Here is a 15,193-nt window from a genome sequence, read left to right as displayed (position 1 = left end):
CCAGGCTGAACAAGGAGAAAATTACAGTCAGCTGCCTGTCAGGTGCCAGCATCCACCACATAACGTATGCACTCAAGTCACTCCACAACAAGTACAAATATGACTCTGTCATTGTCCATGCTGGAGTGAATGAATTGAGACGTACCTCTCTGGACTACATGAAAAGAGACATAGAAGAGCTCTTGGATCATGTCACCCAGGCAGGTATGACCCTAGCCCTGAGTAGCATCCTGCCTTCGCCCAGAATGATACCACAGTATAAGGACAAAATGATTGACTTCAACAATTAGCTAAGCTTCTGGTGTCATTCAAAGGGGATCCAGTATCTGTCTGCCTGGGAAGACATGATCGACAAACCACGATGCTTTGCTAGAGATGGTCTGCACCTGTCATCCCTAGGATTCAGGTTACTGGCTAAAGCTCTTGCCACCCCTATAGTGCCTTTTTTAGGCAAGGTTTAAAGGATAAAACCACCACTGTAACAGATACAAGCATGCAAAATCTGAAGGTAATGCTGCTCAATGCTAGAAGTCTAAACCTCAAAATGCACTCTCTCGAGGCTCTCCTAAAAATGGAGAACATCGATATCTGTGTAGTAACTGAGACCTGGTTCAAGGCTCCAGACAGCACCCCTGCAATACCAGGCTACAACTCTTACCACACTTTTCAGCCACAAAAACAAGACCGAAACACTAAAGGTGGAGGAGTGTCCATATTCACCAAGGATATTCACACCTCCAGGCTAGTTGCCCAACACAATGCATCTGAAATTCTCCAGGTGCAACTAACACTAGGTAAGACTGCAATCCAAATTGTAGCTTGTTACAGATCCCCCACCATGCCCCAAGATTCTCACTACACCTTTCTAAACATACTGGAAATTATTAAGATACAACCAAACACCCTAATACTGGATGATTTCAACTACCCTGCCATTAACTGGGAAAACTACTCAGGTACCAACTACTTTTCCCAATGGTTCTTAGAATTCATAAATTCCAATGCCCTGGATCAACTAATCCATTGTCCCACCAGGGGCTCCAATATCCTAGACCTGGTCATTACCAACATAGGAGACAGATGCTCCACACCAGTGGTCACCCCCTCATTGGTCAGGTCTGACCATAAGCAAATCACCCTTGACATCCCCCCCCCCCCCAGTAAGGAAACCTCCTTAAAAAACTTCTCCAAAGCCAACTTCATGCTACTGAAGTCAGAAGTGACAAACTTCATGACACCCATGCAGACAGGATCTGAAAGTTTGACTGCAGAATCCTACACTAAGGCACTGTACGAGCACATCCACTCGTGCATGAATCGTGTCATCCCAAATAGAACCAAGATGCTCTTCTCCAAAAAAAAAAAAACGGAAGCCGATCTGGTGGTCCCCTGCTATAAACAAACTATACAACAGAAGGAAGAAACTGTTGCAGAAAAGAGGAAAATCCCAGGATGCAAAAAACTCCCTCACCAGCCTCAGTAAGAAGCTGAGATCCCTCATAAAATCCTCAAAAGCTAGTTACGAAAATAAAATTGCCAAAGATTCCAAAGACAACCACAAGGCATTCTATAGTTATGTCAAGAATCTAAATGGCAATGCTCAGATCTGCTCTGAACTACAACAGAATGGCATTAAATATACTGATCCCAAGGATATTGCCAATATCCTGGCAGATCGATTTAGTGCCAACTTCACCCCCCTCTCACCATGTAAAGGGCCCATTTCAATACCAAAAGATTGCCAAATTCCGGTAATCACGGCCACACAGATAGAAACCACACTCTCCAAAGCTAAGAATACAGCATCCATGGGACCAGATGACATCCCAGGCTGTGTACTACATGAACTACAAAATGAACTGGAACCTCACCTAAGTGTCATGTTTAATCATAGCCTCACGTCAGGCTTCGTGCCCACTGAGTGACGCACAGCTACAGTTATCCCACTCCACAAGGGGTGATCCACCTTGGATTCCGGGAACTACCGTCCCATCAGTCTGACAAGCCTGATCTGCAAAGGCATGGAATGCAATATCATGGAACTTATAAACAAAGACATTGGCAACCTTCAAACACTGGACCCCACCCAGTTTGGGTTTGTGAAGGGCCAATCTTGTCTCCTGAACCTGATTGACTTCTTTGAATCAGTCTCCAGAGCTGTGGACAAGGGTAAGGTGGTCCACACACCCTATCTGGACCTTGTCAAGGCCTTCAACACCATCCCCCACTCTGGAATCATAGATAACCTTACTAAGCTGGGCATAAATCCCTACTTCACTCGATGGGTTGCCAACTGGCTTACTGATAGAACCCACACTGTAAAAGTAGCCAACTGCAAATCCAGCTCCAGACAAATGACAAGTGGAGTACCTCAGGGTTCAGTCCTGGGACCACTCTTGTTTGGCATCTACTTCTCTGAAGTACAGGCCAACACTAAGGGATTCTGGCTAACAAAGTTCGCAGATGACTGCAAACTGGGAGCCATTACTGAATCCCCAAATGATGTGGATATGCTACAAAAGGGCCTTACAGAAACAGATGCCTGGTGCCACAGCCATAGGTTCAAGCTTAATGCCAAGAAATGTATAGTTATCCATTTTGGAAAAAAACATGTACCCATTTATTACCACATAGGTGGCAGTACACTAAACATTGAAAGTGTGATGAGAGACTTAGGGACACAGGAGGACAGTGGTCTCACTTTCGATAACCACATCGCCACAATAGTCAGGAAATCCTTCTATGTGGCACACCTCATCACTAAGGGCTTTTCATCCAGAAAAAAGGAGGTCATTGTCCCACTGTACTCATCCCTCATTAGACCCATTATAGAGTATAATGCCCCGTTTGGTATGTACCTCACAAGACATCTGCAACAGCTGGAAAGGCCACAGAAATACTTCACTAAAATAATCACAGCCCTAAAGCAGATGCCATATGCTGACCATCTAAAAAAAACTCCAGCTATACTCTGTCACATATCGTCTACTCAGAGGCGATATCTGTTTAACATACAAGGCCATGTCAAGCCCTGAGCTGTTGGACATGCTCCACTTAAAGAAATCCCAATCCCTCAGAGCCACACGCTCCGGGGATCTAACCTTGTCATTACAATGAACAAAACATGTTGGGGTTTAGGTTCCTGACCCAGAGACTCCCCAGACTCTGGAAGAGACTGCCCATACATGTCAAGCAGAGCGCCTCCTTGGCCCTCTTCAAAAGGAACCTTGATGATTGGATAGGAGATAGGAAATTCACCCCGTGGAGCATGTTAGTCTCCCTGATAGACAGGGGTCCAGAGAAGTAAATATTGTGGGAAGAAATATCCAGGGAATTGTTATGGCTAGGCATGTATAGGCCCTAGGGCCGACAGCCTAGTACCAACCTATGAACCTATTATGTCGATGAGGAGCTTTTCTTCTTGGGCTTCCAATAAAAATGGGATATTATCCCAGTTAGACTTTCTCGGTAAACAGATGTCAAATAAATAAATAAATAAATAAAACATATTTGCTGTCAGACATCTATAAACACATGCTTAGTTACTCTCTCCTAAAAGATAGCAACCAGTGTTTTCATTTAAGGATCAGATGTTTGTGAGGAAAATGAAAAAAAAAAATAATGATTGCAATAATATTTCCAACTTGTTGCTTCTACATACATTACAGTGCGCCTATACAAGCTATAGTGACCATCTTTGCAACCCTCTGAAGTTTGTGAGAAAAGTTAAAGAAATAATGACCACACTGCCCCCTTCCCAACACAAGATATAATGACCGCTGAGGTTTGGGAGGAATGTTAAAGAAATAACGATGTCACTATCCCCCTACACAAGTACAGTGGCCTTCTGTATGCACCCACACACACGGCTGATTTTAGAAAAGGTGGGGCTCAGGGCTGAGGTGATTACTAAGCCCATATCTAAATCCACTTATACAGCCTTGGTACATGGGGGACACCAACTCCCAGAAGTTCTTAAGGACTGGGTATTCTGTGATTCATTTATCTCTCTCTTTTTTTTTTTTTTTTTGAGAGATGAATGTTAAACTGAGCAAGGGAAAACAAAATCAGTTATTTCATCCAGACAACCCCCAGCAAGCAGTTAGAGCACTTCTATGTATGGTTCAGACAACTGATTGTGATAAAAGGGGATGACAGTGCAATGCATTTCACCTTTGTTCCAAAGACTTGCCATATTAAAATATTATACTTTGTTCCATATAATCAGATGATTAATCCTGCGAAGCCAAAATAATAAGCAAACAGCAGGGCACAGCTAGTCATTTTCCTTGAAAACAGCCACAACAATTACACCTACACTGGATGTGAATATCAGGTATCCAGTAAAGTAGTCCAGCTTACTTCTCACAAAAGCTTACTAGCCCTTCAAAGCAAGATAGTAACTTTTTAAAGTGAGCAAACTCAAGGTCTGTTACTTCCATCAGGCCAACCTTGACCCAGCAGTTATAGCCATGAATTCTGATGGCCACACATATCTCTCAACTGTACAGATTTTTGGAGAATGTCCAGATTTTTGTCTCATATTTTGGTCTGTTCCGCCTAAAACCTGTGGTTTTCTGGCAAATCACTGGGATGAGCTGAGGACTGGAGTCACTAAATAATGACATACATTTGAATTTCAGACTTCATATCCTTCAGAAAATGTATGCTAAAGTTTATCAGAGTAATATTTAAAATATGTCCCTATTTGTGGGCCTTTGTCCCCCCATTTTGTCAGGGTTTGTCCAGATTTCTTGCACTAAGAGGTTGAGAGGTATGTGGCCACATACTATTTCACCTCCACAGCTCACACAAACAAGTTTTCAGACATTAACGTATTCCAATCAAAGTTGATTCATACAAATTACAAAGCCAGAAAAATACTGCCCAATCTGCATGGATAGTGATTGACAGCATTATCGTTAAATGAGTAATAAACACTTAGATCACTCCACCATCTTCTTATTCCAGCTGCCCACACAAATCGCACAGCCAGAAATATTGCCCAAATCATTTGGTTGATCACTGATGGCATTACAGCAAAAACAGTAACACTTCTCACCACAGCATTCCTCTCATCCCAACTTCACATACATATTAAATAGCCAGAAGTATTGTCCAAAACATCTGGATGAGCATTGCCAGCACTGAAAAACAGAAATAACACATCTCATCTGAGCCATTCCTTTCTTCACATCCTCCCACACAAATGACAAAGCTGGAAAAATTGCCAAAAAAAAAAAAATCTGCTTAATCATTGCCAGCAAGATTATTGCAAATATTCAAACAACACTCACCTCATTGATACCGTGATATTCCTCTCCTCTCTTTCATTCAGAACTTAATTGATAATACCTGGTTTTAATACGCTTACAAATGATTTCTTGATGTGGCTTCATGTCTATAGTTTGAATGTTGTGAGATCCGTACTGTACTACGGTGACTTTGCAGAGTTTAACCACATGTAACATGACTTGAATATTAGCAAGTCAGTTGGTGCTCCATCACCTGGAGTACCCGATATTCTGACAGTGCATTTTATTTTAAATTACTAATACTGCTTTATTTATTATTTTTATAGATAAATAAAACATTACTCAAATAAATAAATAGAGGAAAAAGCTCCCCCAAACTGCCACAAGAATGTCACCCTAGGTGATTTCCTAGTCCACATATGCCTAACGCTGTCCCTAGACACAAGGGTATCTTTTCAGAAATAAACTAGAAGATTAAGTGAGTTGATCAAATTCACGGTTCCACTATTTTTCAATGAGGAAAAACAGATCCAGTCATAGCTTTGTCTGGATGAAAAAAAAAGACATTTTTGTATGGGGCAAGACCCAACCCTGCACTTTCTATACTAAGATTGTTAATAAGTACTAATATTACCAGTATAATGAAGTATACCAAAGTTTCTTCTTTGCTGAGGAATGTTAGTACCGCCTGCAAGTGAAACTGCACATTATTTCAAAGTGTCATTGCATAGCACCATGAAAAGGAATAAGTTGTACTTACATTTACCCAGGGATGTTCGAGCACTTGCAAGGCAGAGAACCGCTGGTTCACATCAACCTGAAGCATCATGGTGATCAACTCCTGAAGAAATAAAATAACTCATTGTTATAATATATTTTATAATACCTGAAAACCTGAAGTCCTCATTTACATAGAAATGTTGGGCAATATTGTAGTGTCGTCTGACAACTGACTGAACAGCCAGTCAAGTGAGGCGATCAGTGACAGCAATGTCATTTGACAGTTGTTACTGGCTCTTTGCTAGCAGTAAATGATTTTAAACATATATTTTAAAATATGTCAGCAAACATACATATTAATGAGTACTGAAAGGAAATATGAACATTAAATGGTACAATAAATACATTTACAGTGTAAACACTAACACTTTTGACTTGTTAACCTTTATTACATTATTCCAGTGTCTCTCATAATGTAGACATTTTCACGTCTAAAAAAAATGGCTGCAAGGAAGACTACCAATTTGATTTATTAGTACCGCACCACACTTCAGTTAGCTTTTTTTCTCTCAGAAAACTTCATCAGACTGATGAACATATATAACTTTCTCCTTAAATAATCATAATAAAACATCAGGTAATTAAAAAGCACCAATGAGCCTGATACTACAATGGCTCAGTTATCAATTTACTCTTAAACTTTAGGGTATCCTTAAACCCTGGTGGAATACATGCATTTAATAATAACTGCTATCTTAGTTTGTTTAAATCTAATGCATTTTCTATCCCAATCCCAAAATCAATTATATAAAACAAAGAATAAATATATCTTTTGTGCAAACTTTTGTATGCCCAAATAAAGCGTCATTTTCATTGCAAACCTTTACTACACTTAAATGTTCTCAAATTGTACATTTCAGTGTCCTTAAAGCTCTTCCACAATAGAATGTATCCATTCCAGAGCACTGTGCAATCTATATTACACTCATATACTTAAAAATTAAAAAAAATGCGTATTTGTAATGTTTCAGTACGCCAATTGTACAGAAAATATCTCATTATAAACTGGTAATATTTACAGTCTAAACACTTTAATATTCTGTTCCTTTTACGCAGATCTGCAGCATTTTTGTCAGTAAAATATTCCTTGAGATTCTGGGTTCTCTTATTTATATAAAAAAGTAGGTTTAAAGGCTGTCCAGCTGTTTAAAATAATATATTTCATAGTTTTCTAATTCACAGAATACATTGATAACATTGCATTAGTTCTGGGAAAGGAGTTTCTCATGCTAAAAATTGCACGTTACTGCCATCTTGTGGTCTTATAACTTTATTACAGCTTTCTAAAGTCACAGCAGAATTCATTTGGTACAAAGGTAATCTCTTAACAAAAGCATCCTTTTCAAATCTTCCATTTCTTTTAGCAATTTTTTAGTAGTAACCCTACTCACATGCAGTTTATCCCTGAATTCTATTCACTTTTTAAGTAAACAGTGTAATTGCTATCAGAATGCAGAAGTGTGCTGCTACTGGCCTCTTTCTTTGTGCCTTTGTTAATAAATTCTTTATTCCCAGATCATTGTAAATAAAGTTGTGCTGTAGGTGTCTTGATAGCACTGAGCTGAAATATAGTAAAGTTGCTATTATTTATGTATTTATTTATTCCTTTGATCACAAGAGGGAGTTCCTATCCCTTATAGCTGCTAAACTTTTCCTTTCCATCATTCAGTCTTTCATATGTTTGTGCAGCACCTCCTACTCTTCCTCTCTTCTCCTATATAAAACCCAAAGCCTTCATCCTACTCTTCCTCTCTTCTCCTATATAAAACCCAAAGCCTTCATCCTACTCTTCCTCTCTTCTCCTATATAAAACCCAAAGCCTTCATCCTACTCTTCCTCTCTTCTCCTATATAAAACCCAAAGCCTTCATCCTACTCTTCCTCTCTTCTCCTATATAAAACCCAAAGCCATCATCCTACTCTTCCTCTCTTCTCCTATATAAAACCCAAAGCCTTCATCCTACTCTTCCTCTCTTCTCCTATATAAAACCCAAAGCCTTCATCCTACTCTTCCTCTCTTCTCCTATATAAAACCCAAAGCCTTCATCCTACTCTTCCTCTTTTCTCCTCTATAAAACCCAAAGCCGTCATGAAGACTTCCATGACCTCATTATTCTCATCACATCTTTCAGATGCAGCCCTCCTATTGTTCCTTTCATTATTCGACTCTTCAGTCTGTCACTCAACATTTTCCAACTTTGTTCTGCCGTCTCACATACTTTTTCTTCACACTCTGTGTGCTGTCTGTTTCTTTCATTTAATTTTTGCTTTGCATCCCATATCCCTTTTTGTTCTACCACTTTTGCCTGTGTCTTTTCCATCTGTCAATTCTTTCTTCTTTCCCTCCTTTGCTGCATTCATTTTACTCCTGTATAGGTATATAAATACTACCCCATTTGGTTTGATCACCACTAGTATCATTGTCTTACGTCTCATCTCTTATAATTCTCTGCCACCTTCCTCATCCCTCTGTTTATTTACTCTTCCATTTTATTCCACTCAATTATCTATCAACCTCCTAGTCATTTCTTATAGTCATCCTGAAAAACACCATGTCTGATATATTTCTCTCCCCATCTAAACATTCTGACACCCATTCAGCTCTCCAAATAACATAAAGAGGTTGTATGTTCTACCACCCTGCTCATCCCCGTTATTTAAAAAAGGATCTCCTTGTCTTTTCCCCTTGCTGATGCTCCAAGTATTCCCTGACCTTTCTCCTTCAAATTTCCTTTCATGTTTTTCATGATTACTTAATTAATTTCCTCTCTGTTGTGTAATCCATACAATGCAATCTACTCTACAATGCTATATTAAACTCCCTTATCACTGATCTCTCATGTCTCATCCTAGCCTTCCCCAATTCTCTCATAAATTTGTCTGTGTGATCCTCCTGCTTACAACTTTCTCATATAAAGTATCACCCCCCCCCCCCTATATTTTTACATTAACCACCAGGCATCTCCCTTCTGCACTACTCACAAACTATCTTTCTACTCATCTTAAAATCAGGGTTAAGGAAGCATCCTCTTTCCCCCAGTCAATGATTTTCTCATCAAGATTTTGTTACCACATTTTCTCATACTTTCTACTTTTCTGCATCCCAGCCCCACCCTTGTAACGTCAACATTTATGGCATAATTATGACATAATTCTCCATAATTATGACATAATTCTCCATAATTATGACATCATTCTCCATAATTATGACATCATTCTCTTGCACCACTTCTCCATTATGTGCCATCCTCTCTCATCCCTTAGACTCTTTCTAACACATATATACGTCAATACCTGGCCTTCTGTCTGATGACAGGACTACACCCATTGCTTACTGGCAGTCCAAGCTGTGCACCCCCCCCCCCCCCGAGTATTGTCCAAGTTGTGCACCCCCATTAAAAAGTGTCCTGCATCTCCACAAGAGTCATACCCTGAAATGCACATATGATGTTACAAATGATACAAGTACTGCCATATCAGACACACTTTTGAGAAGAGTAGCTTTGCTAAGAACAAAGTAATATAATGGGAATGTTAGATCAAAAACTCTGAATGTTAAGGCTCAATAATTTTTGTTTGGTCCACCAGCAGATGAAATCATTGTAGACTTAGAAAAGAAAAGCTGAACAAGATTCTTATTCAAGGATAGCCTTGTGCATCCCATGCACTGTCTCAAAAGACTTTCACTATAAATAAGAAATGTGTTGAGAGCAGAAAACACCTTCTCTGCACTGTATCAGTGTAAGAGTTTTATAGGATAGCCATTTAACGACAATTGAAGATTGTCATGAAAGGGAGGATACAGAGATCTTCAAATTTTCACCTGTCAATCTTCCCCTAGGAGGCAAGTTTCAGTCTTATCTTTATACCTGGCAACATGTAACCGCAAACAGATACTGCAAACACTGTCCAAAAACTACTAACAAAGTTAGCTGCACATCTATTAACTCATCAAGTACAGCTATCTCTTCAAATAGTGCATCAAATTCTAGCAAATAAATCCATCCAAAAAGATCCTTCTAGTCAAAGAGAGCAAGACTTTTATTCTAGGCTACTTTCTCATTCCAAAAAATAAATAAAAAAATAAAGGATAACACCTCAACACTAGTTCTGGACTTACCGGATCTCAGCAAGTTCAGAAATGCATAGGCGTTCAGGATGGTGACTTTGAAGACTTTACTTTTTCATACGTCAGGGATTCTCACATGGCTACATTAGATATGAAAGATGGACAGCTTCACATTCCATGGAAACATTCTCACAAAATAGCTCTGCAATTTTGAGTATCTGCAGCCACCAGAGTATTTACCAAATGTTAGCTCCATAATTATTTTACCCTCATGGATGATTGACAGTGGTAGGAATATGTTCATAGGTTCATAGGTAGGTACTAGGCTATCTGCCTGAAAGCATTTATAAGCCTAGCCAGAATGTGTTGGCTTTCGCTGCCCCCTTAGATTAGTTCCCTGTGCCTCTGTCCAGTAGAGCCATTGAAGTGATCCCTGGGGTAAACTTTCTGTTTCCCATCCACTCGTCAAGGTTTCTCTTGAAGAGGGTTAGTGAGCAGCTCTGCTAATGTAGCTTGGAATCTTGTTCCAGAGCACAGCAAGTCTCTGGGACAGGAATCTATCCCTCCAGCAGGTCCTATTTATTGTTGTGGTGAGATTTAGATCCCTAGAGTGTGTGGCTCAAGTGGATATGGTTTTCTTTAGGTGGAGCATGTCCATCAATTCTGGGTTGGACATGGCCTTGTATGTCAGGCAGAGATCACCTCTGAGTAGGTGGTATGCAACTGAGTACAACTGGAGTTTCTTCAGTGGAGCTGCAAAGGGCATCTGTTTGAGGCCAGTGATCCTCTTGGTGAAGTACTTCTGTGGTCTTTCCAGCTGTTGCAGGTGTCTTATAAGGTACATCCCAAATGGGGCGTTGTACTCTATGATGGGTCTGATGAGTGATGTGTAGAGGGGCGCAATGACCTCTTTTGATCTGGATGCAAACCGTTTTGTGATTAGGTGGGCCACAAAGAAGGATTTTCTAACCACACTGGCAATGTGATTATCAAAGGAGAAGTTTCTATCTACGTGGGTCCCCAGATCCCTTATTACATCTTCCGTATTTAGGGGGCTACCACCTATGTGGTAGCTTGTGGGTACTTTGTTTTTTCCAAAGGGGATGACTATGCACTTTTTGGCATTTAGCTTGAGGCCATGGTTTTGACACCAGGTATCTGCCTCAGTGAGACCCTTTTGGAGGATGTCTGTGTCAGCCGGAGAGTCAATTATAGCCCCTAGTTTGTAATCATCAGTGAACTTGGTCAGCCATAGCCCTCCTGTGCTTGCCTGTATCTCTGAGAAGTATATGCCGAACAGGAGGGGTCCTAGGACTGAGCCCTGGGGAACATCACTTGTAACCGGTTTAGAGTCAGGCCTAGTTCCTGCTGCTCTTACCATGCGGGTTCTGTCCGTGAGCCAGTTGGCAACCCATCTTGTGATGTAGGAGTTTATGTTCAGGCTGGTGAGCTTGTCTATAATACCTGAATGGGGAATGGTGTTGTAGGCCTTTGTGAGGTCTAGGTAGGCTGTGTGGACCCACCATTCCCTCGTCTATAGCCTTGGAAACTGTCTCAAAGAAGTCCACCAGGTTTAGGAGGTATGATCTGCCCTTAACAAAGCCAAACTGGGTAGGGTTCAGTGTTTGGAGGTTCCCAATGTCTCTGTTAATGAGATCCATGATGATGCTCTCCATAGCCTTGCAGACCAAGCTAGTCAGGCTTATAGGGCGATAGTTCCTGGGATCTGTTGTGGCTCCACCTTTGTGGAGTGTAATAACCATTGCTGTGCACCATTCTATGGGCACATAGCCTGTGGAGAGGCTGAATCTGAACAGTGTGTTTAGGTAAGGGGTTAGTTCATCTTGGAGCTCGTGTAGGACGCAGCCTGGGACACCGTCAGGCCCCACTGATGTTTGTTTTTGGCTTTGGAGAGGGCTGTTTTAACCTGATTGTCTGTGATTTCAGGGGCACTACATTATTCTGGTATGGTTATGTGCCCTTTTGGGGGTGAGAGGGGGGTGAAGTTTGCACTGAATCTGTCTGCCAGGATGTTGGAGATGTCGGTCAGTTCAGTTTATTTTGTGCCATTCTGCACTAACTCCGAGCAGATCTGAGAATTGCCACTTAGATTCTTGACATAGCTAAAGAATGCCTTGGAGTCCCTGGCAATTTTTCTTTCGAATCTCGCCTTGGATGATTTTATGAGGGATCATAGTTTCTTGCTGATACTGAAAAGGGATGTCTTCCCTTCTTGGGATTTTACTCTTTTCTGTACTAGTTTCCTTCTTGGGATTTTTCTCTTTTCTGTACTAGTTTCCTCTTCCTGTTGTATAGGATCTATTGACCCACACATCATACTGGTACTTCAAGCTTTCACATAAGGCACTTTCTGACAGCCCTGAGATAAATATCTTCCTGTATTCTCCTGGTCCCTCAGGCATGATTACATAGAACGAAAACACAACGACATCTGAGAACCATTTAGAAACAGGCTTCATATCCTCTGGCTATGATGGTTCTTATCCTATGGGACTTAAAGAGGGAATTCCAAAATGGTCAAAGATGAACAACGTATGTATAGGAATGGCATTACTTCCACCATCTGAGATGCAAAGAGTTTTTGGACCAGGCTTGATGAGTCTACTTCAATAATGTATTACTCTAAGGCAACTGGTGCCGAAAGGAGAAATCACTTCATATCAACTTAAAGGACATGGAAACAGTATACGGAGCCCTGACAGCACAATGCACAGACAGGCTGTTGTCCAATCAGGAAAGACAATATGATGGTGATGTGGTCTGTAAACAAACTACAAGGAACAGGAGCTTTTCAACATTGCAAGGAGACAATTTGGAAATGGGAAAGGTCTTTTCAGCACAATCTTTAACTATCAGTAGCTCATGTACAAGACTTGCAATATCCACAGGAAGAGCCTTTAAGCAAAAAAAAATAAATGCCTTAGTCCATAAACGACAACATGATACAAGAATTCTTCAACAGATTACTCCCATGTAATGCCTTTCCTATGTAACTCTATTTGCTACTCACCATAGCAATGAACTCAAAAACCTTCTGCTTTCTTATGCCTCAAAATGATGCAGATGATAGCTGCTTCTTCTTGGGTTTTGATTTATGCCTGCCCTCCATTTCTCTCATTTCAGAATGTTCCCCCAAAGCAAAACAAGACAAGCACCTCACATTAACAGTCCACCGTTGGTCCAGACAGCCTTGGTATTCCCTGATAATAAGCATCATTTCTGTTTAAGCATGACCGATACCTTTGCATACTGACTAACCAAAAGCAAAGTACTATATTACAGTCTCAAAACACTGAACTTAGCATGGAAGACAAGTTTAATTTCTAATAGCAGCTCTTGTTTCCTCGCAATTCTGAAATACTTTAAACAAAACTAAAAGGACAAGTTTTCAGATTCCTAAATGTAGTGTACAGTTCCACAAGTGAGACGTGGACTATGTGGCTGGTTCACTGTCACGGCAAGTGTGCAAGTCAAACAGCTGAATTGCATACCTGCCATGGTGTTACATGAAATGCCTCAGCCAGTGTCAACCACAGAAAGGCAGATTATATTTTTACCTCAGCTTAGTCCTCTCAAGTAGTATGTTTTGCCTTCACATATCTGATCCTAATAGGCAGAGCAAAACATAGTGATGGACATAGACACAGCACTGTTGCTAATCCCAGTCTGTTATTACAGTAAGATTCATCAGTTTATACTAGGCTAGCTGCCCTTTCAGGCCATTTTGAGCCTAGCTAGTTGTCCTATGTGAGAATCAAACCCTGTACCTTGTATTTATGAGGCAAACACCTTAACCGTTTTGCTAACAGCTGCATTCCCCTTGCCTTGCCTTGTAGCCAGAGCTTTGTATAGCAGTACTGTGCTGTCCTCCATGTTAATAGACCCATAATAAAAAGGAGCTCACTACTCAGGACTGCAGATGAGTAGACACAAATTTACACCAGGGATACCATGTATGGCCTTGCTTGATTTCGGAAGTGATTCAATTAATTGCTTGAAAGGGTAGCAAGCACTTTTAAGAGTGTCTCTTTAAAGAGTCATAGCACTAGGCGAGTTATGTTTCCCTGTGATCAGTTGCCTAATTTTATTCCTATGTTCTTATGTTCCCATGAGGGCCTTATGGGGCTTTAAAAACTGGCGAGATCTCCTAGCATTTTACCCATCCTTGTGTGCCTTAATTTGCAGCCATAACTTTCATGTGCTGTACTTCACTCTCCATGGAGGTCAATGCTGGTCTTATGCTAGCATTCCTTTAAACGTCAGTCGGTCAGCGCTGTTCCCGTTCTCCGATTCTTTCCACGCACAATGTAATGATAAGGAAAATTTGAAAAGAGAGCTGGATGAAACTAAGAAGATGTTCAAAATGAGGGGATATCACATCTCGGATATACAGGAAGCTGAAAGTAGGGTATGGAAAGAATCAGAGAAGTTGAGACAAGTTAAGAAGAGTAGGTGGACGACGGATTCATATATGAATGAAAACAGATACAAAAAATAGAGCCTATATATCTTGTAACTGGTTATAATATTAAAAGTAAGGAGTTTAAAAATTGAATAGAACATTATTGGGAATATTTAACACAGGATAAGGTGTTGGCAAGTATTTTGCCATATAGACCATTTTTCTCTTATAGTAAGGGAAAAAACTTGAAAGATATGGTTGTGCATGGCAATTTTGTTATGCCAACGGCAGAATTGATTACAGAGCCCTATATTAAGGGAACAATAGCTTGTGGTGGTTGTAGGGTCTGTACACATATAGTATCCAGTTTTCAGTATATTAACAATATTAAGTTTGAATCTAGGGGTGTGTTTTCATGCAGAAGTAAGGGGGTTATATATGCATTGAGGTGTCCCTGTCAAATGTACTATATGGGTGAAACAAAAAGAGAATTCCGTACAAGATGTATGGAACATCTAAGGGACATAAAAAACTGTAAGGAAGAAAAAATGATTGCAACGCATTTTAAAATGTTTCATAATAGCAATGTTGATTTCTTGGAATGTACTATTTTAGAAAAAAAATGATAGTGTGAATATTAGTGAAGAATTGTTAAAACAGAAATTAA

The 15,193-nt window shown here is 40.3% G+C and overlaps 1 protein-coding gene across 5 annotated transcripts in view; it reads right to left on the bottom strand.

The window, feature by feature from the left end:
• DCLK1 (doublecortin like kinase 1) overlaps window positions 1–15,193 on the bottom strand; it is a 2,564,464-nt gene that overhangs the window by 207,330 nt on the left and 2,341,941 nt on the right. For all 5 annotated transcript variants that reach the window (XM_044073374.1, XM_044073373.1, XM_044073375.1 and 2 more), the window contains exon 15: window positions 6,016–6,096. In XM_044073374.1, the coding sequence (XP_043929309.1) occupies window positions 6,016–6,096 (81 nt within the window). The remainder of the gene's footprint in view (window positions 1–6,015; window positions 6,097–15,193) is intronic.

The sequence above is a fragment of the Protopterus annectens genome, chromosome 5.part1 (assembly GCF_019279795.1).
Source record: "Protopterus annectens isolate FY-2018-M chromosome 5.part1, PAN1.0, whole genome shotgun sequence".
Lineage (NCBI taxonomy): Eukaryota > Metazoa > Chordata > Ceratodontiformes > Protopteridae > Protopterus > Protopterus annectens.
Note: the sequence above shows the minus strand (reverse complement) of the source record. Positions and strands in the feature narration are given on the sequence as shown.